Consider the following 25,409-nt stretch of genomic DNA (forward strand, 5'->3'; position numbering starts at 1 on the left):
ACAAGCGCCTTCCAAACTCAAAGTGAAGCAAGAAGCTCTGGACTACCCAAGTAGTTAAAGGTAATCCTGTGATATTTTGAGGCAAGAAGTTGCAGTAAACACAGATGAAGTCCTGCAATAACTTAATGCAAGACTGCATTTCTTCTTTCCATACAGTATATCCCATGCATTATCTGTTGCTCTGCAAATTTTCATATCAGTAGGGAGAGGGCAAGGATAAATATCGCTAGGGCTATCAGGAAGCTGAAGATAAAAGTTCAGGCTTTACCCTGTATATGTGGAGCTGCAGATCCTGGAGTGAAAATGCCAGGCTCCTCGTGTTGAAATAATGGATTTTCATAACTGTGGATTGCAACAAGACACACGTCCTTGGCAGATTTCATTTATGGGCCGTTTTGGTCAGACCAGGCCCATGTGGATGTCCATATGTCCCTCAAGGTTAGTCTGTAGTAAGCCCATTGACCAAATCCAACTAAATGAAAAAGGGTTGAAATCTCAACAGTAAAGTTGTACATATTTTCTGGAGATGGATGTGGAGGGGCAAAATGGAGTCCATTTGCCTGTACCAAAATGGCAGGTTGGTTTGCAGGTCTTTTGGGGTTCAACATGGCACATGCTCTCTCCTATCATAAGAGTACAGGTGGGGGGAAAGCGTTACAGGAGGTAGGGAACTGAAATTACTGTGGGAGGGGAAAATAAAGGGGACAGAGTACATGTTGGTTGGAAGCTATACATACTTATATCTGTGGCTTACAGTATAACTTGTTTTATTACCAGGGCCTAATTTGGTGTCTGATGTTAATGTAATCGGGTCTTCCCCTGTTCCCCACGATTTCTAATTAACAGCGTTTGCTTTTTAGCTTCCCTCCACACGTTTCTTTATAGTTAGGCCTCACTGCCTCAGGAATCTTCTCACTGCTGCTGCCTTCCATGCCTTCCAAAACTGCCCTTTCCACGGGGGTTGGTATGGAGGTCCCATCCCAGTCCCCAGCAGCTTTTCCTTAGAAATGCTAATAGGATCAGTGTTGGAAATGAGATTAGAAGACTGAACTCGAACATTTTGTTTTAACTAAATGGATTAACTTGTGGGTTTGGTACAGCCAAGCATCCACATTCCCCTCAGCAGCAAAACCATGAAGCTGTTGTTCAGAAATGCTTCTTCTCTCTTCTTAAAGCTACTTAGTTTTCACAATGCTATTAAGCTGTTGGGCTACATCATTAACATTCTTCAAAGATTTTTTTTTCTCTCTCAACCTGTGAGGAGGATAAAGGGTTTTGTAAGCGTTATGGTTAAATCAGAGGTGTTTGCAGCTCAGCTGACCTTGCTCTACAGTTGTTAACTTATTGTTGAATTAACGCAGCTGGTGCGTGGCACCAAATTGTCTGGTTCTTTCTAGGTCCATTTCCTAAGCATAACTTGTTGGTACCCAGAAGAGTTAATGATAGTCAGATGGAGTCTAGTTCAGGTGTGGTTGTACACCTGAGGTGAGCAAACGAGGTGCTTTCCATGGGGAGGCTCAGCTGCAGGGCTCTACACAGGTGCTACCACTGCCTCGCAGGAACTGCAGATTCCCTGCTCCCGAGGCGGGGGGACCCGGCATGTGGGCTGGGCAAACTGGAAATGAAAACCTCATCGTGTGGTCCCTCAGCTAAGTTGTCCTCTGCCCTGGAGAACGCAACAGGAAGACAACACGTAGGCAGGGACAAGTGTGGTGGTCCTGCACTCTGCTGCTGGAAGGGCGCAGTCCCGCTCCCCCGCTCTGGTGTCACTCTAGCGATTGCAGAGCCACGGGCTGAGCTGGTTGGGCAGGTTACCCGCTGCTTGGGAAGTCGAGCTTGTCTTCTAAGGAGGGGCAGAGCTGCTGAATCACAGCGGCAGCTGGCAAGTGTCCCCTGGCACTTCTGCAGGAGAGTTTGCCAGCTCCTACTGGTTTCAGGACACGGCAGTGGCTACGGCTGCGGGGTTCATGGTGCACATGGAAACGTGCTTGGCGGCGGCTGACGGGGTGACAGCGGCCCAGCAGCCTGTTTGTTCTGGTATTTGCGTACCTTGCTGGGGACGCCTGCCCCTGGGAGCAAGTGCCCCGGGCAGCAAGCCCGGATACCGATACTCGCAACACTGGGAACACCCATTTGGTAAAACACGAGAAAGCTTCAGCTCGCAGGCCCCAGCTGTAAGTTCCCAACTTAGTTACTGTTATTGCTGTTTGTCTGTTGGCCCCGGGCAACTGCGCTACTGCCTCCCTCGTTCTCCCTGCCTGCTCGGCAGTGCTTTGGGAGCAAAACGAGGAGGGCTGGCTGCTTTGCAGTGACGTGCCAGTGAGGCCGTACCGAGCCCAACGTCTTATGTCAGATAAGCACAAGAAAGACATGAAGATAAATTATTTAAAGTGTCGCTGGCTTCGTCCTAAGCTTATCTATATCATAGAACGAACACAGCGAGCAGCGTGCTGCGTGTTGCTTTGGGGTTAAAACACGCCGTCTCAGCCGGGATGAAAGTAGACTCCAGGAAAGAAAACAACCCCTCTGCTGGAGAATGCGGGCATCGATCCCGCTACCTCTCGCATGCTAAGCGAGCGCTCTACCATTTGAGCTAATTCCCCAGTGCGCAGGTCTACTTTTTCGCGTATCCTCACACAGCCTCACCCCTCCCCTCCGCGGGCGCCCCGCACTTGTTGTCAGGCAGTTTGGCGCCCGTGCAGCGGCGCGGGGGGCAAGGCTCCGCGCACTGGCCAATGGCGAGGAGCGGGGGGCAAGGCCGAAAGGAGAGCGCCACCAGAGGCCCCTCCCGCCGTGGCCGCTTGCCGGCTCCGAGCGCCTCGGCTCCGGATTGGACCGAAAGAGTTTATTATTTTTTAAGAGGCCTCGGCTCTTCCGATTGGGCAATGGAAACGCCCGTCACGGTGACGTTCCCCTGTTGCTAAGTCGGGGAGGTGGGAAGAGAAATGCACCCTTCCTGTGCGCCGACTGGCTAGGAGGAAACCGAGGGCCCGCCCGCATACCCGTTGAAGCCCATAGCGGCGTTCCCACCGAGTGACTGACGGCGAGGAGACTGCCAATGAGAGGGTGAGCCGCGCACACCGCCCAATAGAAAAGACGCGGGGCGGTGCCGGGGCGGTATGATTGGCAGGTGGGGCGGAGGGAGAGGAGGGCTCGCAGGCGCTGATATGTCCGCCATCTTGGAGCGTCGGTGATGGTGGCGAGCGGTGGCTTTCCCGCCTGAGCGGAGGCAGCCCGGGGCCTGTGGCAGGGTGACGCGCTTGCTGAGGTACGGCGGGTACAGCGGCGCCGCGGCCTTCCTCCGGCATTGCTCCGGAGGGCCGACGCCTCGCTCGGGGCCCTTCCGAGGCGGCGTGGGCCTGGCTCCTTCCCCCTCCGCGCGGGGGCTCCGGGCGGTCCTCGGGCGGCGCGGGGCCGGAGCCCGGCGGGGCTGCGGGGCCTGGCGCGTGTCGGGAGCTCCTCGCGCGCGCAGCCCTGATCCCGGCCCGGGCCGCGCTGGGTCGCGGCCGTGGGGTGCCGCCGGCCTGGGCGCGGCGGGGAGGGCGCAGGGCCGCGGCCTCGAGCCCCTCGGTGAGGCTCGGAGCTGCTGAGCGCCCGCGGAGGGGCCGCGCTGGCTCGGAGCAGCCTTTGGGCGCCGAGCGCCGCCGACTGGGGCGGAGCGGGGGGCGGCGCGGTGCTCCCCGGGCGGGAGAAGAGCTGTGGGGGAACCGTCCGCTGCCCCCGTCCCCAGCAGTCACTCGGGTGGCTACCGGTTTCAGAACTACTTCGCTCTGCTCTCTCGGTGATAAGCCAGCATTTTCCTTACTGATGGCTCATTTTGCTTTTACTTTCCTTCTTTAAAATCAGTGCTGCTGTATTCCTGTGAGGATGATACTGCTTTTTTTTTTTTTTTTATAATTATTATTTTTTTGTTAGAGTTTGCTGAGAGCGTGGCAGTGTTTGATTATCTGTTGCTAAATACACCTGGCAAAATGCAACTTTGAACCCGCCGCTTGTTTCTGTTTTGCTTTAATAGTTAGAAACTTCTCAAAGCATAAGGGGGAGTTGGTGTTACAGCCTTGTGACATAAGCGCAGGTGGAGCTGAGGTCAGGGGCTTCTCTCCACCAACGTGACATAAGTAGCAGCGCGCCTATTCAAAGTATCCCAGAGTTCTGAGCGGAGGAATACGGAAAACTTCGGGGGGATGTAGGAGCTTTAAGAAATTTTCCTGGAAGAGGTTGACTACTTAAAAATGAAAGGTTGTATCACAGGTTGTGATACTGTTTATGTAGGCAGTGCCCTTCAGCGGGAAGGATGTAAATGTAGCTTTAGCTGTATAGGTGTGGTGGTGGTTTTGTGTGGTTTTTTTTTTCTTTGTTTTTTTTTTAAATACTGACAATTAAGTTGGTTTAAAACTTCCAGATCATACATATAGTAGCATGTGAACTGCACAAATACCCAGCACCCTTCTTTTTCTTCTTCTTAGTAGTAGTTTGTGAACTGCTCGAATACCCTATTTCAGTGATCTAGCTGGAATACTGAAGTTAAACTGCAACGTGTTTTCAGCACAGCACATATTCGAATAAGAGTCCGATTGCCTAGCTCTGTGTTGCTTCTTTGTGCTCCCGTTGGCGAGGCATGGGCTAACTGTAGCTTGCAGGAGTCTTTATTATGCAAATCTAAAAGAACAATGCAGAATTATGTTTCCAATATATAACTTGTTAATGAGGCTCCATGCAGATGCGGTATACCGTCCGCATGTTAAGTTCGTAGCAGTTTGTAATCTTAAGTACTTCTTCAAAGGCACTGAAATGGTGAGTTTCATCTATGATATTGCTTCAATACAGATAACATTTTATTTCCTTTCTCTGGGAAATGCGTGTGCAATATCAGATCTCACCCTTCTGAGTTACTAGAGGAATTTGTCTTCTAAGGAGGCTTTATTTTGGCCAGAAGATCTGCTGAAGGGTTCTGTTTGCAGCGTAATTAAGGAAAACACCGTGTTTCACGTAAATTTGCAGCTTAGAAATTCAGTAAAGCAGCCCATTTAGTGGTGATGTCTTTAAGCAAGGTAGTGAATTATCACTTCTTCGCAAACAAGTTGGATTTATATGTGAACCGCAGTGGCTGTAATGTCTCTGGATTCTCTCAAATATAAGCTGTTAGTATTCCATTATGGAATTAAGTATACTAAATAGTTTGTGTGCATCTTCAGAATATTGCCCGCAAACTGTTCGCTGTGCGTCTGGTGACTTGATAAAGTGAGAAAGGCTGGCTGTTTCCTTCCAGACGCTCATTTCTTGCACTTAGTGGAGGTGATGCTATGGACTGGATACCAACCAGAGTGAATCAGATGATGATCTCAGAGTGAAATTCAAGTAACTTGAATAGAAATTCTGCAGTATTGTAGCAGAAAATTATGTACATAACGTTAATATTAACAGATGGTTAGAGAGTGAACTCTGTTGCTGTGGCTCAACAGCTTTGCTTCTCTGCTCAGCTTAAGCTTGACGTGCACATACTGTGCTGCACTAAACAGCTGGCTCCAAAGCAACCAGTGTGTGACTGAAACCTTAGCAGGGTGACGCTTTGCTGAGCTCTGCTCCGGTTCCCTTTCTCTTTGCTGATGATGTCCTCTTTTGTACAAGTGCTTGAAAAGCTTTGTAGTATTTATTTAGCTCTGCAGGTACTTAAGAAAATAGCTTCGTATTGCTGTACTGAAATATTTCATCTTCGAGCTTCAGTGTTGCAGCACTGTACGCAGCATCTTTGTAGCAGTAGGCTTACAGGTTTGTTTCTCACTCATACCTGGGTTCATTCATTGCCTTTGGAAGTTGTGATGGAAATGACAGCCTCTACGGACAGAAGAGGAGGTGCTAGTATGAGCACAGTGATCTATTTCCATAATAAGATAGGATGTCACAAGCGTACCATGTGGCATCGAGTTCTGGCCATCGTAGTAGTGTTTTCATCTATGACCCTCCAGGTTTCTCTATACTTTATGTCACGTGGCAGGTTTAGGATGGTGTGTTTCTAGAAGTAGACGCTGCATCCACGTTCACAGAACATACATCTGATTGCATTTCTCTAGAGCAAGACGTGGAGCCATGGTTTTTGGCAAAACTTCCCACAGTAATAAAACACGTAGGGATAGATGAAAATTAATACCTTGCTTGTCTCAACCAATTTCTTCAAGTTGGAGGAGAAGAGCAAAGGACTCAATGTTATCTAGTGATTGGGTTCAATTCTCACGTTTTAGGGTGAGAGGGAAGTCTGGAAGATCGACCAGAAAGCACAGAGAGAGCATGAACGCTGAGAGCTTTGCATATCATGTTTAAGCATTTTGGTGATGTGTCAATGTTCCGGCATCTGTTGTAGAAACCATATGCTACTAAGCAACTGAAGTAAAATGTTTTTCTACTCTTGAGTATTACATGCAGCTCTATGGCTGGTTTGGGACGTTTTTCAGGAGTCTAGATGGACTGAACTGATCAGATTGGGATGACACTGGGTGTAAGCTGCTAACAGCTTGCTTGTGGCCCTTCTGGAGCGTTTTGCTAACAGTTCTTCGCGCTAAATTGGGAAGAAAAAAATCTCTTATTGATTTTTTTTTTTTTTTCCTAAGATTTTGTCCTGAGCTGTGTTTTTAATAGCTTCCCTTAAGTCTTGAGAAGCATATTAGAAGTGCGGGGTGAAAAAAGTTCCTGCAGCAACCGAACCCCTTGGCTGTTGTTTCTTTTTGCTGTTTCCTCAGGATCATAGAATTGTTACGGTTGGGAAAGACCTCTAAGATCGACTAGTCCAACTGTAAGTAGTCCCATGTGGTCCTTCCCTAATCCTGTTAAGCAGACCTGTCAGTTCCTCTCCCATGGGGCTTAAAAACCTGGAGCGCTCAGTGACAGGATCTGTGCTGCGTGCTGTGTACCTGCAGTGGGAGGGAATACCTAAAGGACTTCAGCGTGCAGCTGGATGGACGGTGAAGCTGTGGTATGTGATATGGCAGTGTATGTTGGCTCTGCCTCTGAACGTAACCGAACGGACTGAAAATGTTCTCTCGACAATACCGGGAATCTGTTGTTACACAAGAGTGAGGGGCTGAGTAAAAGACTAGAGTTATTTTGGGTGTGTTGGCAAAATGGGTAAGGAGAGCATATATGAAATGGATGGTGAGGATCTGATTAAGATTGAACTATGGTGTGAAAGGCAGCAGATTTTAATTTAAAAACAAAAAACTACATGTGCACGAACTGCCTGATGCTGTGACTTGCGGCTTGGTTTCCTTGGAGAAACACCTAAGAATATTCTCATTTAATTTTGGATGAGGTGACTCCGAGCATTTATACATACGCTGTGACACTTTTGTGGGGAGATGGAGTACGTGGCCTAGTGGTCTCTTTTCTGTGTCCGCTGGGTCTTCTGGAAACTGAGCTCTGAAAGACTGTAGCTGGCTCCTGTTAGTTGTGCCCAAAAGATGCTTCTAAGAGCATGGAAAACTCTAAAGCCTTTTTATGGAGACTTTGGTGCTGGGTGAGGCTCTGCGGAAGGGCCACCTGAATCCCAGCTTGGTAACAGAATGTGGTTGGGCTTGAGAATGGAAACTTTCCAACTAGTGGTTATTTGTAATGAGGTTATTAAATGTGTTCCAGACTGTAGCAAATGCTGCGTTAAAAGCATTCACATTGTTACCAGCTATCAAGTGAATCCTAGGCGGCTTTTATCCTTGCTGCACAGTGGTGCTGTCCCCGCCTTCAGTTTGAGCAAGGTGAGAGCAGAAAGCAAAATGGAGGTCTTGATGCTTTGTTTACTGCTTATTGGGGTTTTTTTGTGTGCGTGTGTAAGTAGTGGAAGCAAACTCTTCATAACTGGAAGTTACAACAGGATAAAAGGCAAGGTCTTAGTGGAAAACAACAACAAAAAGCCAAAACTCTTTCCTATGAAATGCCCTGTAACCTTACCTTTAAAATAGGCATAGGGCTCTCTTGGTATTCTCCTCGTACTGATGAGGTAGTGCTTTAATCTGTCTTCTATTTAAAACGTTCAGCTGGAAACTTTTCCTTTTGTCATTGCCTTGACTGACTTGCCATGTAGCCATGTAATTTGCAAGCTAACCCATCAGGAAAATACCTAGTGAATTACATGTGTTTGACAAGTTTGGCTGCTGTCACCGAACATCCTGGGGGAGAAAATAAAGGTGAAAGTCTAGAGATGGCTAAAATGAAGCCGTAGCGGTGGCAGACCCAGTTCTGGGTAGGTGGGTTTCCTGCTGAAGTTGTGACTTGCAGCTACAGAAACCCAGCTTGCTTTCATTTTGCTGCTGGCCTGGGTGCTTTCCAGATGGAAATCTTTGAAAATTGCCAAAGCACAGAGGTTGCATTCCTTACCTCCCATTGCCTGTCTTTGTACACTTCTGGCTGTCCCAGAGGCTGAGTTTGTTGCTCCTCGTGGCACTGGCTGAGGGCTAACAGTGCTTTGCTAAGGTTTTCCCTGTCTGTGAGCAGCAGCTGTACAAGTTGTACTGAGCTGAGTATGAAGCAGTGAGTTCTTCCTTTTGGCTGCCACAAGCCAGCGTTCGTCAAAGGCTCCTTCTGAATGTGCTTGATGCTGATGATGGGCTTTCTGTAACTTTAAGCCATCTTTTATTTAACGGTAAAAAGATGTTCTGTGCTGAACACCGTATTTAGATGAAGTTTGTCTTAGTCTCTCTGTAATAAAGGGGATGGTGATGCTGCTCATGTTAACTGTGGTGGTCAGCTTCCAGCTTTTATTTTAACAAGTGGTGCTTCAAAGAAGAGAAGCAGACGAAGATTTAAAGGCAAAGCAGCTAGAAACCTGGTAATTGATAAAAGGTTGTGTAAGACCACTGCACAACTTGCTGGGCTCCGCAGGTTGTAAAAAAAGAAGATAATTGCTGTCACAGTTGTGAGCTGATATTAGCATTTAGCACTTAGCTTTTATGAGTGTCTTGCAGCTAATTCAAACCTTACAGTTCTTCTGACATTACTGAGTTCTGCCTGTTATTTTACCAGTGGCGTTATGGGATCTCCTTGCTAATCTAAACGGGACATACTTTGCATTCAGACTGTGGGTGTTGTGTTGTATCTGTAATTCTTCAGCTTTATTGTTCTCTAGATGGGGACTCTCCTAGAGTCACAATCCAAAAACTTAGAACCGCTGTAATACCAGTACTAGCTGGCTGGGGACTGAACTTGAAACCTTGCTCTTTCTCAACAAATTTCTCTTTCTCTTTCTCTGTTACATATGTTTGATTGGATTTATTTCTCAGTAGATGTGCCAGGTACTGTTTTCTTGCTTTATTAATATGATTTTGATCACGGATGGGAACAAATGCTTTTCTTTCTCCTGAGGTGGTCTTTCCAGTGTGCTCTCCTGCTGTACTTAGGCGTCCAAAAAGAACCTTGATATGGCTGCATGGAGTACTAGCCTCTTCTGGCCTGGCTGGTTTGACTCAAAAATGCAAACCGTAAATGCATATTAATCTCTAACTCTACAGAGACAGAACGGGAAATGTAATTGCCTGGATTGGAATTGTAGAGATGGGATATCAAAGGCAGACAGTCTAAATAAAAGAATAAAATCTGCACCTCTCCATGGCTGTCTGTGAAAAAAGATTGGAAGTCTGAAACCCCTCTTAATGATGCAGTGAAAAGAAGCAGAGCTTTAGAAAGGTTCTGAAGACCATAGAGAACACAGAGTAGGTCCTGCATTTCCCTTTGCAACCTTTGGCTTTTTCTTCAAACATAGGATGTACGTGTCACGTGGCAGAAGGGGCCATGTTCTGTTCAGCAGTATTGATTATTTTCTTTGGTACTGTCAAAATGGAAGAGCTCCCTGGGGAAAGAATGCATTTGGTGGAGGCACCAGAAGCACCTGTGTCTGGGAAATCTGGTCTAACTGCAGTGTGTGCACTTTGGAAGAGCACAGCGTGGTGAAGCTCAAGTTCTGGAGTGGGGCAAGCAGAAAGAAGGGATAACTTGGTAGCCAGTCTAAATTCTGCAAGATGCCTTCTCGGTGACCTTCCATTATTTGCTGACTTTCTAATTTCTCTTCTAGAACTTACCTAAGCTTAATGAATGGCTATTATTTTGAGTGTAAGCAAAAGTAAGTGAGACTTAAAGTCTTCTCATTCAAAGCAGTTGTTCTTTGGTTGGTAAGCTGAATCTCTCAGTAGCCACTGTATTTTAGTTTCCTCGCTTAACAGATACATTGGACTAACTTTGTTTTGTTGTGTTGTTAAATGTGCAAATGGAGAGTGCGGAAATATGCGTAGAGACGACCTAAGCTTTTTGGTACGTGAAATCAAGATTAGGAATCCTTTTCCTCAAGTGTAAGTTAAAGTCAAGGATTTATTTTAACCTGCTTGAATTACAGATGAAAAGAAGAAATGTCTTCAGTTGTTCTTTTCATGCTGTCAGAGCTGCACACTCCTAAGAGCGCTGTAGGGATTCCGGTTTGAAGAGCAAAACATGTTTGTTTGTGATATGGTCATGCTAGCCTGATATGTCATGTTAGCCTGGGTATGTGCACAGAATGGGTTGATTAGTTCTGTCCTTACAGCATATGGTAGCACAAAAATTCAAGATAATATATTTAGGGGCTCAGGCTTTGCTTTGTGAAGAGGGCAGTCTTGCCTGACACCTTGAAAATGTGCAGCTGTCAGAATTTATCTTAATGGTTCTGTAAGCCTTAGTATGAAGAAAAGCAGGAACATTTTGCCCGCAGTCTTTGTTAGCTAGCGAAGTTCGGGTAGTCTGTATTGTGAGTGGAAAGGTCCGGGGAGCCTTTAAAGAGTCAAACAAGAAGGAAGTATATGACAAGCAACTTTGGGTTTAATTCTGAGGGCGCCGGCTTAAGGCAGGAGTCCATTCTAATTCTGGCAGCAGCTACAGCTGATGGGAGCTTCGAGAGGCAAAGCAGTGCTGGGCTCCGAGAGGCTGCTGCCAGCTTCCGTTTCTGAACCGCACACGATATTAACTATGCATTTTAACGAGACCGACATGTTGCATACAAAGAAAACCTGTAAGACTTGCTTACACTGTCCATATGCAAGGGCACTCTTTGCTGACCTGGTTTGAAGTTACTGAAGCAAGCAGCTTTCTTCTACCTCTGTATTTTCACATACCTCGAAACTTGACTTGCATCCAACTTTCAAGGTCTAATCAGCAAGGTGAAAAGGAGGATGAACTTGTTTGTCTGAACAGTTAAAGGTTGTCCAGATAAAGTGGGTATGTTTACATTATGCACTGCAATGCCATGGAAGAAACGTCCAAGCCAATTATGCATAGGCTTTTATATTTACAGCGTGCCATGCCAAGTACTGACTTAGGGTCAGAAAGCCGTTGGACTCCGCTTCGTGAAGGCAAGCAAAATGTAGGTCTGAGTGGCTGTAGTGCAGCAAAGTGTCTGGCACAACTATATTCTTGGCTGTTAATGCTGCTTCTGCTACTACCTTACTATGAAAAAAGTTTCCTGTTGCCTGGTTCTGGTAAACATGTTCAGACAAAGAGCCTTCTCATCCCTTCCGTGCTCGTTTTCAGCAGCGTCCTAGCTGGTTGGGGCAGAGTGAGGCAGAGGAAGTGAAACACTGACCCAGCGCTAGCGCAGCCGTGGTGGTAAATATCATTGATTTTTTTCTTTTTTTCTTTTTTTTTTTTGCCTTTCAATTTTAATAACTGTTGGATCACAAACACAAAAGCCCCCACGCTTGTTGCGAGCACCAGCTGAAGCAGAAAGGAATAAATGCATGAAGACTTCTGCTAGAATTCACGCATCTAACTGTAAGGCTGTCTCCTTAAGTTAGGTTTTTTTTTCCTTTAATGTTCGATCTAAAAAACCTGTACAACTTCAGTAAATGAGCAGTACTGATGTTTCTGTTTCTGGGGAAGCAGTGCAGGAATCCAGGAGCTATGTTGCAGGTTGTCATGTGGTTGGGAGAATAGAACTGTTGCTGAATTGTCTTCTCAGCCATGTATGTCTTACCCTTGTCGTCAGATGCAGAAGAACTTTCATGCTACGGTCTTGAAGCAACCTAAAGTCATATAATCTGAAATAGAGATGGAAGAGATGCGTCTTGGTTTCCCTGTCCCTAGCGGTGTGCTGCCTGTTCCTCAGCCGCGCTGGCCCTGGTGGCTGGCAGACCCTTTGAACTACTTCAGCATGTGGATTTCACCAAAAAAAAAAAAAAGCCAAAACCACAACCCTCTTTCCTTGCTTCTCACAGCAGCCTCATTTGTCACCTCGTAAAGTGTGTTTTCACTCGGAAGTGGCTTGGCAGAGGTTTGTCAGGTGTGGTGGCGGGGAGAGCCCGTACTGAGTGGATAGTGTGGGACTGCTGGCTTAAATATGATTCTGGGGGAGGAAGAGATGTTCCTGATTGATTTCTGTAGTAAACTGTAGTATGCTAGTGTTCTAATGAGGACATCTTTGGATTCTCTCCACCAGACATTTGGAGGGATTTGTTAAAGGAACGAGTATAAACATTTAACAGTTTCCTATTGCTGGACAGTAACTTCACTGGGGAAGCTTTCTGGGGTAATAAACCGCTGGAAAAAGGGAAAAAATGGACTTGCTAAGGTGTTGTAAAGCACAGTGTTACTTTCCAAATACTTGCACTTAGGGCATACTGAATGCCCACCACTCGTCACCTCGCTGTGCTGAGGTCCACTGCTTTGCCTCCGTAAATGTTCAGCAAGCCTCAATGAATGTCAGCGGGTGTAGTTTCCTCCTCGTGGAGGAATTCGGTGACACACCTTTGCTTCATCTGCACTTGCACATCAGACACCATTGTGCCATACTCTGCTGCCATCTGTCACACGGCAACAAAATGTAACAGAATATTGATGGAAGGTTCAACCTCTACTGCCGTACCGCCACCATCTGCCTCTGATATTCCGGGACAACATCATAAAATAGGAGGTGTTACTTTCAGAGCAGCCCTCATATTATTTTAAGGAAAGAAAGTCTGTTTTTTCCCCTCTGTCCGCATGCGTGCATTTGAAAACCAGGAATGGCAACCAAGAAATCTTTGGTAAAGCAAAGAAAATTCAGCACGCTTGTTTACTTTTTCTGCTCTAGTAAGTCACTTGACTCACAAGGGATTGGCAAATCTACTTGACATTTGGACCTGAAGATCTCAGGATGAAAAACATGTTTGACCTTTGAAAGTATTATGGTCAACGTATTACACTGACCTTCAGTTCATGTGTACGTTGGTTACTAAAATAGCCTTAGAGAAGGCTGTATTTAAAGTTTGTGTATGTCAGGGCTTGGAATCTCTGTGCCGCTGTGCAGAAAACAGAAGAGTGATGACTCCTGGTTCCGACACTGTTGGGAGGTACCAAAGCAGCAGAATTTCCTAGCCCTAAAATAAAATAAAAAAGTACCAGAACGCATTCATTGGATGACTGTAACTGAAATGTAAATGTCTTTTAATTCAGAAAGAATTCCAAGAATTCCTTCCAACCCAAACCATTCTATGAATGTATTTTTATTCTGTGTATTTAGGCTGATGGAGTTGTTTCCTCCTTCAGTTCATGTGTCTTATTTCCTGCAAAGCAGCACTTTGTGTTCGTGCAGTTGCTGAACTACTGAACGGAGAGCCTGTTAACAACACTAAATTATAAAATGTCTTTTTTGTCGTTGTAGGAAGAAATCTGCTTCATCTTATTCAATCCTAATTCAGTCCTGCTAATCTGCTAATACTGTAGATTGAAAGATTTTTGCTGTTGCCAGGATACCCTGTAATGGGCAAGGAGCCTGAGAGAGTACAAATTCTGTTTTTTAAATTTTGTTAAAGCTTTTGTTTAACAGGTAAGAAACGTTGCTATTAAACTTCATCTCTAGCGGTACTCTTAGCTTCTGCATCTATAAAACCTTAGTTTAAATTTTACGTTGTTCCTAAATGCTTTAACTTTGTCCCTCGTGTTCACTAAAGGCTTCTTTATCTGATCCCAAGCTGCTCTTCCTTTTCTGCAGGTCAGGCTTCGTGGCCATTCCTTTCCTTTCAGCCTTTCTTCCCAACGACTTTATAGACGGCTGTTTTTAACTTTGTCTTTCAGTCCATCCTGCTGTTGCACTGCCTTCTGCTTTTTATTTCTCAGCCCCTTTTCCACCTCTTCCCTTCAGCGTTAGGTGACCCTTGAGGCTCGTTCTGGACACGCTGTTGTGGTTATTCTATTTGTTTTACAGGGAGCATGTTTTAAAGTGTTTTGATTTTGTGCCAGGAGGTGTATCAGCTGCCCAGCCTCCCATTCTTTGAAGAGTTTCAAAGCAAATGTGTTCATGAATTGACATACATTAGGTATGAAAGATTTTTGGCACTATAGGTTCTTGTATTGGAGTACGGTAATGCTTTCTTCCGCAGCCAAATTTTTTGTAGCAATTGAATGCTTCAGAGTAAAATTGTCTTCTATGTAGGTATGCATTACTTAGCTGTCTTGTTATAATATTGCTGAACCATCTGTTCTTCTCGGTACATAAATAACCTAATTTCCATTTTGAAAATAATTGGAAGAGTTCAAAATACTGAGAATCTAACTGAATTCCGTGACCAGTTAATATTTTAAATGTGTAAATGTTTGGCTGTTGAAGTGAAGTGAGTAGAAAATTATTCTTTTCTCTGAGGGTCGGGGAGGCCAGTGTCTAATTTGTAGTTACAGGTAACGAAAACTTACGTTTATTAACAACTATTAACCACTGGTTTGAGATAGCGTAGGAATCAACAAGGCTACGCTAGTTGCTTGGTTTAAAATTGCTCTTGTAACTTTACAGTTGACAATAAAGTTACAATAGATTTTTAGCTGGACTGTTATGACCTCGGGAGCTTGGAGGTATCGATGTCTTTGGGTCATCACAAACTAGTCAGGATATTAAAGATACTTCTTCATAGCAATTGACGACTGGGACGTTCAGCCAATAGACGTCTGTATATATGCACGTGATGGGTGTATATTATCTATACTGTGTAAAAACACATATATTTGTAGCACTGATCTAGATGTAAGTGCAGCCAGTGGGAGCGTGGAATGATAAACAAGTGTGAAAGACATGTCACCTCTATCTCAATTTCTTAGCTGCTCTGCAACCATGGCAGGCCCCTCCTTTGGGGAGTGAAAAGGCATTACTTCTTGTCTAATAAACAGAGAATGAAAGTCGTCCCTCCTTATGAGATAATTTCCCTTCTCATTAGGAGCTGGAGACAGCTGTTTGAGAGTGTTAGGAAAATTACTGTTTTCGTACAGTTTTCAAACATGGTTTTTCTTCTAGTCAAGAAAAGACTGCCACGTTATTTCCCTCAAGCATGTAGTTAACTCAGCCAACAGCTATAATTTCAAAGTGTCTATGCTTTAAATGTGTGATGGCTGGAATTAACTGTATCCACAGTACATTCTTAAACCGTAGAATCGTTAACGCACCTGCTGAACTTTTTCTGTTGTGTTCCCAAACACACTTAGCTACCCAGGAGTTGTTGATAGTATTTGGGAGAAGCAGTGTTTTGTTTTGGTATGTAAGTGAAATTCTACTTGGTGAGTGTTGAAAACACTGAACCGTCACTGGGTTATTTGCAAGGAGCGTCCCCCTGCAATTCCTGTATCTTCCAGCTCAACGGTGGCAAGAACTTACTGAAATGTGTTTGAGAGATGTAGAAACTGTCTCACGAAAACAGTGCAGTATTGCTGCTTAGGACTGATGGCTAGGTGCTGTATAGTGCAGTTGAATCTAGGGTTTGGAACGGTAGTTCAGATCTTCTTAGCAGTTTAAGAAGTAGCCACTAGAGTGTATTCTCTGACAGTTTTCACAACTGCTGTTTCTGTCTCCCTGAAGTTTGTTCAGGGGTGTACTTTTGTTTCGTTTGATTTTGAACAAACAGTAAATTTCCAGTATCAAAATAAGGACCTTATAAATGCTAGCGTAGGAGCTGATTAACGTTCATTGTTTTAGGCAGGAATAAGTTGGAAACTAATGAATTGTAGTTAACCAGTTGGTATCTTGCTGAGCTGACAGAAAGACATGCTTAGTGTTTTAAAGAAACCACGTAATCTTAAAGGTCTCAGAAATGTTGCTAGATTCTCATGGTGTTATCATTAAAAGATGTTATTTTCCACGTTACTTCCCCAAGCCTGCTCACCCGTTTGGTTTTTGGAAGACAATGGATTGTTGGCACTGAAAATGCTTCATAGAAGTACTGAGGAATAAGACTTTGAGTAACTTTGATGGTACCAAGGACTACATTTGTGGCTCTTCTCCTTGCGTCCAGTGATTAAGTTGCCCTCTGCTAGCTGCTTCCTGAGGGTGGGGAGATCCTGTTTTATTGAAATATCCTACATAACTTAGGATGCGTTTAGATCATAGAAAAGTTTTTTGGTGCAAAAGTAACTGATTTTTCCTCTGTGCTCTTGAAATCCATATGAAGAAAACAGCGTAAAGTAGAGAAGTTGTGTTCTCAGTTCGGAACTTGACAGCACAACCCTTATTACTCTATGTAGCGTTTCCTAGGATCTCAAAACATTGCAGAAGCTTCAGCTTGACACCTGATGCATTTGAAGATTCTCATTTGTAACTGTGTATTGCTGTAAGAATGTGTGAAGTTCCTGATGGGAGCTCTGTGTATGTGCTTTTAACACATTCAGCTGTCAAGTAAAACACTGTACCCGAAACAGCTTTCAGCTGACCACCTCAAGTCCCGTTAGTTTTCTTTCTGTGCTGGTTTCGATGACCACGTCTGCTTGCAGCTACCACAAGTAGCAGCTACCAAACTGGAGGTAACTCCTGGTTAGAGTTTGTTTCCTGTGTTTCACCTGCGTCAGGTACTTAGGGGTCCTGAGCTTAAATGAGCAGATGACCTAAATAGTCTTAAAGAAGTGTGATTTGTAAAGAGATTCAAGACAGGAGACGGTCTCCAAAATGATCCTTGTAGGGGCATATCTATCTAGAATTCATATGTTCCTGTTGTAGACTGAGAACAGTGATATCTGTGTTCAGGAAAGGTGTTTGACCACCACGTCTACTAGAAATTATGGAGAAACTTGTGGAGTAAGTGGAACAAGTTTTGTTTTCGTGGAGACATCAGCTAAGCATTTGGCCTCCAGAGGCAACCACAGACTACTTCCTGGTAAACAAAATACACCCTGGTTTTCTTCATCTGTAGTAGTCGAAAGACGTAAAGGGTTTGGGAAAGGATCATTTGTAAGCTTTATTTCTTCTGTCTAGCAAGCAGTTAAGAATTTCAGTATCTGTGTCTCAGAAAAGTGAAGAATTTCACGAGTTTATCAAAGTGCTTTCTTTTGTTGCAGATTGAAGTCAGGTATTAACTATATGGAACGTTATTTCACGATTCATTTAGAGAAGAATCTGTTACAAGATACAACAATCAAAGATACTATGAACCGTAGCAAGTTGATGTGAAGTGTCTGAGGAAATAAATATTTATATAAATTGGAAGTTTGCTAGTCGTGCTTGCTTTCAGAGACAATGGAAAGCTAACTAAAAGTTATGTGAGAAGAAAGTGCACGCAACAACTTTGCCATCTCTAATACCATTTTTTCTTCCATGTCTGAGAGTTTTGAGTGCTGTCCCGTAGTACCTAAAGCGTGGTTAAGATTTGGCAGTCTTTCACATCTGTTGTTGAATCAACATTGTGATTTTGCTGCTCATATTGGAGCTGAAGTTGAGCAGTAGAACCCGTCTGACCTTTGGAGCTGATCACGAATTAGCAGATGGTGAAATTTTGGGAGAAGCATAGCTGGGAAGCTGCCTCCTCCTGATTTGCAGACCTAAGTTCTAATTCTCTGCCTCTGTTAATCGGGCTGAAATTTGAAGAAGCATGAAAAGAATTGAGAATTGGCAACATCCGGGGGAAAGGGTGGAAAAGTAGGCTATGGGAAGAACGAAAACCTGGGTTTGTAACTTCCGTTCAGAACTGTGACAGGCTGCTTCTAGATTATCATCAGTGATAACACCTGAGAAAATTATCTTTGGGGTTCCTGGAATTCCTCACTTGCACATTTTATGGTGTTTATTTTTCCTTATTCCCAAGGACCTGGGCTCCTGTTGAAAAGTGATGGAATAATCTCTGGCCGGCACCTGACATGTTGAGGGAGCATCCCTAAAAGAGCTTGCCTGGGAGACAGTTTGGGAAATAACGCAGTAACATGTTTGCAGTAGTATGCCTCTTTTTTTTTGTTGTTGTTGCTGTTTTCTATTGTTAAATTTCTCTTGAAACGAGTAACTGAGAAATGCATTGCAGCTACTGAAATGAGCTTTGATCGCTGCAGAGGGATTTCTATCTGGAATTAGCATTGGTAGTGGTTACTTGCAAAGATGCTACTTTCACTAAATGGGGCAAGGGGAGGGATTTGATCTACTTATTAGAGGCTTAAGGAAATAAATATTCTGTGCCTTTAATAATGCACTAGTTAATTGCTCCCAGTGAGTCTGTGCGTAGCCCAAATAATCCATAAGCCAATGTTTTTAATAACTTTGTGTAATTTGATTTAAGGTGATGTGAAATCAAGCGCTTTTGACGTCTGCTTGTAAGATTTATTTTCTACTGAAATTATTAGTATTTTATTATTCACCTAATCATTGCATGGGCTCTCGAATGATCGTAATACAGACGCTGCAGTTAAAACTATCTGTACTTTATCTTGAATGATTTTTGACTCCTGTAAGTTTAAACAGGAAGCTGTGTGATCTGGGAGTAGTTAGTTATACTTAAAACTCCTGACAAAATCCTAAGCTAAGTAAGGTAGTACTAAGTGATGTAACTAAAGCAACAAGGAAAACCTTAAAAGCAATCGAAACATCACTGTAGTGAGTATACCAGGCTCATTCTAATGTTTTAGCTAAGTGTTGGAAGTCTTGCTAATGAGGTTTTGCTAGATCTGTGGATTTGTCTCAGCACTTCGGTGGCTGAGGTAACAAAATTTGATGCCTTGTTGTTTTGAGTAGCTATGGTAGGCATGCTGAATCCACCTAAACATAAGAAATAAACGCTTAATGCTGTCTGAATAGAACAGTTCACATAGAAGAGACTTTCAAAAGATTATCTACTCCAACTATTTGACCGCTTCAGGGCTAACCAGAGGGTTAGAAAAATGTTACTGAGGGCATTGTCCAAATGCCTTTGGAACACTGACAGGCACGGGGCATCCTCCATCCCTGTAGAAAACCTGTTCCAGTGTTTGACCACTCTCACGGTAAAGAATTTGTTCTTAATGTCCATTTTAAACAATATTTCCAGAAGGATGCTGTGAGGGATGATATCAAAGGCCTTATTAAAATCCAGACTGATGTCCACTGCCTTCTTTTCATGCCCTGAGTGGACCTTTGCATAGAATGTGATCAGATTAGTAAGGCAGGACTTTTTCTCCATGAACTCACGTTGACTGTAGCTGATCATAGCTTTGTTCTTTAACTGATTTTCAGTAGCAGTGTGAGGGTGAACATCTCTGAAACTTCTCCAGGTGCTTAGGTTAGACTGAAAGGGCAGCAATTTGCTGGGACTTCTCTCATGCTCTTTTTTGCAGATGTGTCTAATGCTGGCTGGCTTCCAGTCAGCAGAGACCCCCAAGGCCTTTAGTAAATTGTTGAGAGGGGTCCAGCTATAGTGTTTGTTTAACTCCCTCTGGGTGAGTCCTGTCAAGCCCCGTGGACTTACAGATGATGAGCTGACACATCAGTCCCTTGAAATTTCAGTGACCACAAATGGAAAGTCACTTCTTCCCCAGTTACGGTCTTCTACTTCTGAGGACTGGGCAGCCCAAGATCTATCATTATTAAAGACTGAGGTAAAATAAAAGGCATTAAATGCCTCTGTCCTTTCCTCAGCTGCCTTTGTTAGACGGCTATCTGCCCTTTAGTTTATATAAGAATTAAGTATTTCTGTTTTAAATGTTGTAGGTTATCATAAGAGATCATATGCCAAAGGCATGGTTTGATTGTTGCAGATAAACTTGCACCTTCTTCATATAAAATTGCAGCTTGTAAAAGTGTTCATGCTCAAACAGTACTGCTCACCTTCGTTCTCTGCAGTAACCACGTGTTCACACAGCTGATGTTGTCATCAATTTTCACCATTAATTATTAAACCTTCACGCTTGAGAGACAGTTACTAAAGGAGCAAAAAGAGGTTTTTCTTTTCTTTGAGTACTGCTAAAAACTGTGCTGCTTCCAGCTGTAGGGAAAGAGCTGTTCTTCTTACTGATCTCTAGCATGTCTTTCAATCCACTTTCCCAAATTCTGCATTCATACAGTAGTAGCTGATGCTCTGTCTTGCAACTGCTTGCAAGTTGTCTTAGAGAAACAAATGAACACAGAGGTGCTCAAAGCCTTTTTATAAGGAAAGGTTGAACTGCTCATGCCTATGTTAGTCTTCCTCAGTGCTTTCTTGGGGACACTGTCCTTTCAGGCATCTGCGTAAGAAATTTTACTGTCCCTTGTTCTCCCCTCGTTTCAAGTTTGCGGAGGGGAGGTACAGTGAAGCAGTAGGCCTTGCACTGAAATTAGCTCCAGTGCTTTTGGTGTGTGCTGCCTGCAAGTTACATGGTTATAGTCCTTATACCTTTAGAGGTATGCTTTTCAGTGTCAGAGCTGGCATAGTAGTGTGCTTATGCTTTGCCCGCTTTGTTGTCTACCAGATCTAGTCATGGCTGAGCAGATAGTTCTGAGTTAGAGAATCGAAGCGTAGATCAGAAACAGAGTGGCAAGAGCAAATTTGGTAAAAAGAAAATACAAGTTAACTTTCTTCCTTTAACACAGATTATAGCGTTCCTTTCATGTAAGTAAAAACCCCAGAGCTGGCTAACTTTCAGTGTTAAAATACTGGCTATTGCTGAAGGTATAAAACTCGCTACAGAGCACTCAGTCTTCCCTAATCAAGTTTGATTTAGTAGCATTATGGTGGTCTTTAAGCATCTGCTGCTGCGTATCGTTCAAGTTGTAGAACACTTCTACGTGTGCAGATGCCTTTGGGGTTAGAAGCTATGAGGTAGTACTGTGAACTGTTTCTGCTAATAGTGCTTAAATTCACGTGTAAAACTAATGCTTTGTGTATATTCTTTTTATCCAGACCAGCATGTTTTGGAAATTTGATCTCCATTCGTCATCCCACATAGATACACTTCTAGAGAGAGAAGATGTAACGCTGAAGGAGTTGATGGATGAAGAGGACGTCCTGCAGGAGTGCAAGGCTCAGAATCGCAAACTTATCGAGTTTCTGTTGAAGTCAGAATGCTTGGAAGACTTAGTTTCATTCATTATCGAAGAACCACCTCAAGACATGGATGAAAAAATACGATACAAGTAGGAGAACTTTTGGGGGGCTGAGGGACTTGGGGGTGTAGGAAGAGAGGTGACGTACTTCAGTGTTAATTTGCTAGTATGTCTGCATTTCCGCATGCTGTGTGGTGTTAAACTTTGAGCTTGTTTTCAAGAGGCATGTAGAACTTTTATTTAAATCGTTCTGATGTTTGCGTGTTTTTTCTGAGTGGAAACCCCTCGAACAGGCGCTGCCCATAAGCGATGCTGAATGAAATAATCAGAACTTAGATGAAAAATCTTTCATTTTCTTACATGTTGGAAGGTAGTTGAGTGAAAACCTGTATTTGTGTAATGTAGTTAGGTGCTTAGCCTTCTTTTATTAATGATCAGTAAGCTGTTTTGGGGATGCATTTTAGAAAGTCTGTAGCACTCCTTGGAAGAATATGCTAACCATCTAATTGCTAGTGTTTTCCTTTGCAGAGCTAGAACCGATAGAACTGAGCATGGCCGTGACTCTTGCTAGTTTGTTGAGAGGGTTCAAACTCAACGCTCAAGCTAGCAGTTTATATAGAAGCACTCCTGCCAATTTTGGCCTCTTTTAGGGCTGTCTGTGCAGAAAGCTGCTTTTTCTTAAAATAGGAGGTAACGTTTAATGACAGTACCCTCTTAGTTGCAGCACTTCTCTTTCTGATAAACCAAACCTCCTGTGTTTCTAGCTGACTTTGAAATAGCTGTATCTCATGCTTATAAGCTTTAAATTGCTGTGACTATCTTTGGTGTGAGTGGGGGCCAGAATCAGGACACTGAGTAATTAAGCTAAGAGACCATCAAACCCAATAGTTTCCTCTATTCGACAGTACTAACTGGTTTTGCAGGCTTTATCAGACTTTGGGTAGTTTAGTGAGCTTCTACAGTTGCAATAGGTATAGAGCTATTAATCCTGAAACCATTGGCTTTGACTTTTTTAATGGAATCCTTGTTTCTAGAAAGGGGCAAACCCACTGCTCCCTCCCCAGTATCAGACTGGTATTATCAGCCTACTAAATTTCTTGGTAGCCAAGCTTTTCCTCTTCATTTAAAAAAAAAAAAAAAAAAGAGAGAACGAAAGAAATGAAAAAATGAAATCTCAGTTATGTTACCTTGCAGTAGTGGGTTTCTTTGTAATGAGTGCAGAGCTATCGTGCTTGAAAAATGAGTCTTATTAGAAGCCCTGTTAGGTTCTGATTGAATATGTATTTCCTTGAAGTATGAATGACCGATGGATATATCCATACGTATATATGGATAAATATATGTATATCTACACGCCCTTTTTTCCTTTTTTGCAGATATCCAAACATATCCTGTGAGCTGCTCACTTCAGATGTCTCACAGATCAATGATAGGCTGGGAGAAGAAGAATCTTTACTTATGAAACTGTACAGCTTCCTCTTAAATGAATCTCCTCTCAACCCTTTACTTGCCAGTTTCTTCAGCAAGGTGCTAAGTATTCTTATAAGCAGAAAACCAGAACAGGTAAGCGCTTAAAAGCTCTTCAGTTTAACAGTTTTGGATTTGCCCGAGCTGTTTGTGCAAGTGAACTGCCTTTGTGTGAGTGCTTACCTTTTGGCTTATGTCAGTATTTGCATGGTGCTGTTAGCGTTAAATTGTTGCCAGTTGGAGTCATAGGCAAAGGAATGGAGTCAGCGGGAGTGGGTCTTGTGTGAAGAACTGTCTTAGAAAAGGGTGAGAGACATTTGAGGCCTCGTTCAGAAACGTAGTACCCGTGTGTCATGAGTGGCTGTGGTACCTGAGCAAGTTAAGTTTGTGACTGTCTTCTGTGTTTTTAATTTAGTGATTTCTGTATTTACTTGAAAGCATATTACGTTAAGGTTTTGCTGTGTCTCACTTTGCTTCCTGAGCCAGGTGTGGGAGGACCTCATACAAAAAAAGCTAGTCTTGAAAGGAGGCCCGTGATGTGCACGTAGATGGATCTGTCTTGTGCCACTGTTGCAACTCTGTATGTGTGTGCCCTTTCCTCTTGTCTTGTACTGCTAGCTTTAAGAGGCAGAAGTGTTTAAGAAATTATCTCATTTTAGTAAGTGAGAGAAACTAAAACTGGTTAGTGTCATTTACCATGTAAAATACAGGTAAGTGACTGTAAGCTGTTTCTTTGTTCATTTCTAGATTGTGGATTTTTTAAAGAAGAAACACGATTTTGTAGACCTCGTTATTAAGCACATAGGGACCTCTGCTATCATGGACTTGTTGCTCAGGCTACTGACTTGCATAGAACCTCCACAGCCCAGGCAAGAAGTGTTGAATGTGAGTAAAACTTAGCGCAATTTTTTGTCTGGCTTCTGAACTGTCAAAAAGATACTTTGTAGCCAATGTAGACCTTTCTTGTCCCATGACAGCCCGCTAGGCATTTTGGGAAGAGATTTCTTCTAAAAATTATCTAACGTTGTGGGGCTTTTGGTTTTATTTTTTTTTACAGGTGTTCACGAACTCTTAATTTTGCTTCTGTCCCTTTTCTCTGAAGTGTTGTTAATCCCTGTTTAGAAATGTCAACAGCATGACTCAGGGCAGATTTCAAACCCCTTTTAATTTCCTCAATTCAATTCATTCACTTGAACAACATTCTTACCAAATGCCCACAAATGCTTTTACAGTGGCTAAACGAAGAGAGGATTATCCAACGGCTTGTAGAAATTGTACATCCATCTCAAGATGAAGACGTAAGTGTTGGTCTGATGTTCTTTTTGATTGCTGTACAGTAGTGTTAGAACTCTTCTAGGTTGACTGTTTTCTGCTTGTTCATTTTCAGCAAGCTAATGCCAGTATTTAATAGTGTGGGAGTTTGGGCTTGGGAAGGGCTGACTTTTTTTCCTTCTTTCTTTTGGATATGCACAGTTTGTTGGATCCAGGTCAAAGCCTAGTGTAGACTAAATGTGATTTTAAATATTCAGCTCTAACCTTCTACCTTTTTAATACTGAAAATACTTTCAATGCCAAAAACTTTCTGTCTTGTTAAGGTTTAGATGTGGCATAATAGAGTCGTCTAAAGTGTTTTGTGGTAGAAAAGACTGTCAAGTTTGCAGCTTTTCTTAGTGAGGAATTCTACTCCACCATGTTATTAAGCTAATGATGCTGCGTTTTTCTGTTCCAGAGACATTCAAATGCATCACAGTCACTCTGTGAAATTATTCGTTTAAGCAGAGATCAGATGTTACAAGTACAGAACAGTTCGGAACCGGATCCACTGCTTGCAAGTCTAGAGAAGTAAGCTGGTTTGCCAGACTTGTATTTTTTCAGTTAATCGGGGCAGTATGTAACTTTCGGCGCTTACGACCTTTAGAATTGCAAACTCCACTTTCCTGATGACTTCTCCTGAGTGCCTGTTATTATCTGTGTAATTTAAAGTAGTTTAGCAAATGAGCAGAGCTCACCTGGATGAATTCCTTGGTGGCATCTCTCAAGATCTCGTCTCATTCTTCTCTCTTGCTTCTGACTAAGGAATGCTAGATAAAATATTTCCTGCTCTGTCAAAGTGAATGGAATCAGACATGCAGAGGTCAGCTTGATACTGTGCAGAATATACATAGGGAACTTTGGCTTTGATACCTTATTTTAAGTTAATCTAAGTGTTTGATTGCACTAGAGAAGATTTTTCTGTATCACCTTCTTTGTTTTGCTGGCTCTGGTGTTAGGTTTGTGGCTGTGTGACATGGTGAATTGGTCTTTCAGTCTGACTGAGAACTCTTCTCTTCTATAATACTGATTGTCAGATTTAAAACCAAACAAACAAGATCAGGAGGAGTAGGGAAATATTGCGGTGGTGATGATGGAGGTGATTGTGGTAATAACACCTAATGCTTGAAATAATACTTCTCTTTATCCTGTTCGTTAATTTCACATGGGCAAACAGTAACTACTTCTCTTTAATAACTGTATCATAAAGAACCGTTGTGTCTGATGACAGTGCTTTGTTTTCAGACGAGAAATCATAGAGCAGCTGCTGTCTAATATTTTTCATAAAGAAAAAAATGAATCTGCAATAGTCAGTGCAATCCAAATATTACTGACCTTACTTGAGACAAGACGACAGACGTAAGTGTTCTTATTACTTATGCCTGCTTGCTTTAACTCCACTGCTGAAATGCCTTCCGTGTGC

General features: G+C 43.2%; 1 protein-coding gene and 1 non-coding gene across 12 annotated transcripts in view; one reads left to right on the plus strand and one right to left on the minus strand.

Annotated features, from left to right (window-relative positions):
- TRNAA-AGC lies at positions 2,531–2,603 on the minus strand. Its single transcript has one exon. It is a non-coding gene; the product is annotated as a tRNA-Ala (tRNA).
- Positions 2,965–25,409, plus strand: part of PPP6R3 (protein phosphatase 6 regulatory subunit 3) — a 51,769-nt gene continuing 29,324 nt past the window's right edge. For 3 of the 11 annotated variants that reach the window (XM_021403835.1, XM_021403846.1, XM_021403839.1), the window contains exons 1-10: positions 3,119–3,268; positions 13,643–13,807; positions 14,186–14,297; positions 18,033–18,159; positions 21,066–21,298; positions 22,585–22,771; positions 23,423–23,560; positions 23,908–23,973; positions 24,405–24,517; positions 25,232–25,345. In XM_021403835.1, coding sequence (XP_021259510.1) covers positions 18,148–18,159; positions 21,066–21,298; positions 22,585–22,771; positions 23,423–23,560; positions 23,908–23,973; positions 24,405–24,517; positions 25,232–25,345 — 863 coding nt within the window. In that variant the 5' untranslated portion in view covers positions 3,119–3,268; positions 13,643–13,807; positions 14,186–14,297; positions 18,033–18,147. Of the gene's footprint in view, positions 3,067–3,112; positions 3,269–6,415; positions 6,788–11,593; positions 11,611–13,642; positions 13,808–14,185; positions 14,298–18,032; positions 18,160–21,065; positions 21,299–22,584; positions 22,772–23,422; positions 23,561–23,907; positions 23,974–24,404; positions 24,518–25,231; positions 25,346–25,409 lie in introns of those variants that run through there. The other 8 variants (XM_021403837.1, XM_021403838.1, XM_021403843.1 and 5 more) reach the window with 8 other exon arrangements.

Source organism: Numida meleagris, chromosome 6 (genome assembly GCF_002078875.1).
Source record: "Numida meleagris isolate 19003 breed g44 Domestic line chromosome 6, NumMel1.0, whole genome shotgun sequence".
Taxonomy (NCBI): Eukaryota; Metazoa; Chordata; class Aves; order Galliformes; family Numididae; genus Numida; species Numida meleagris.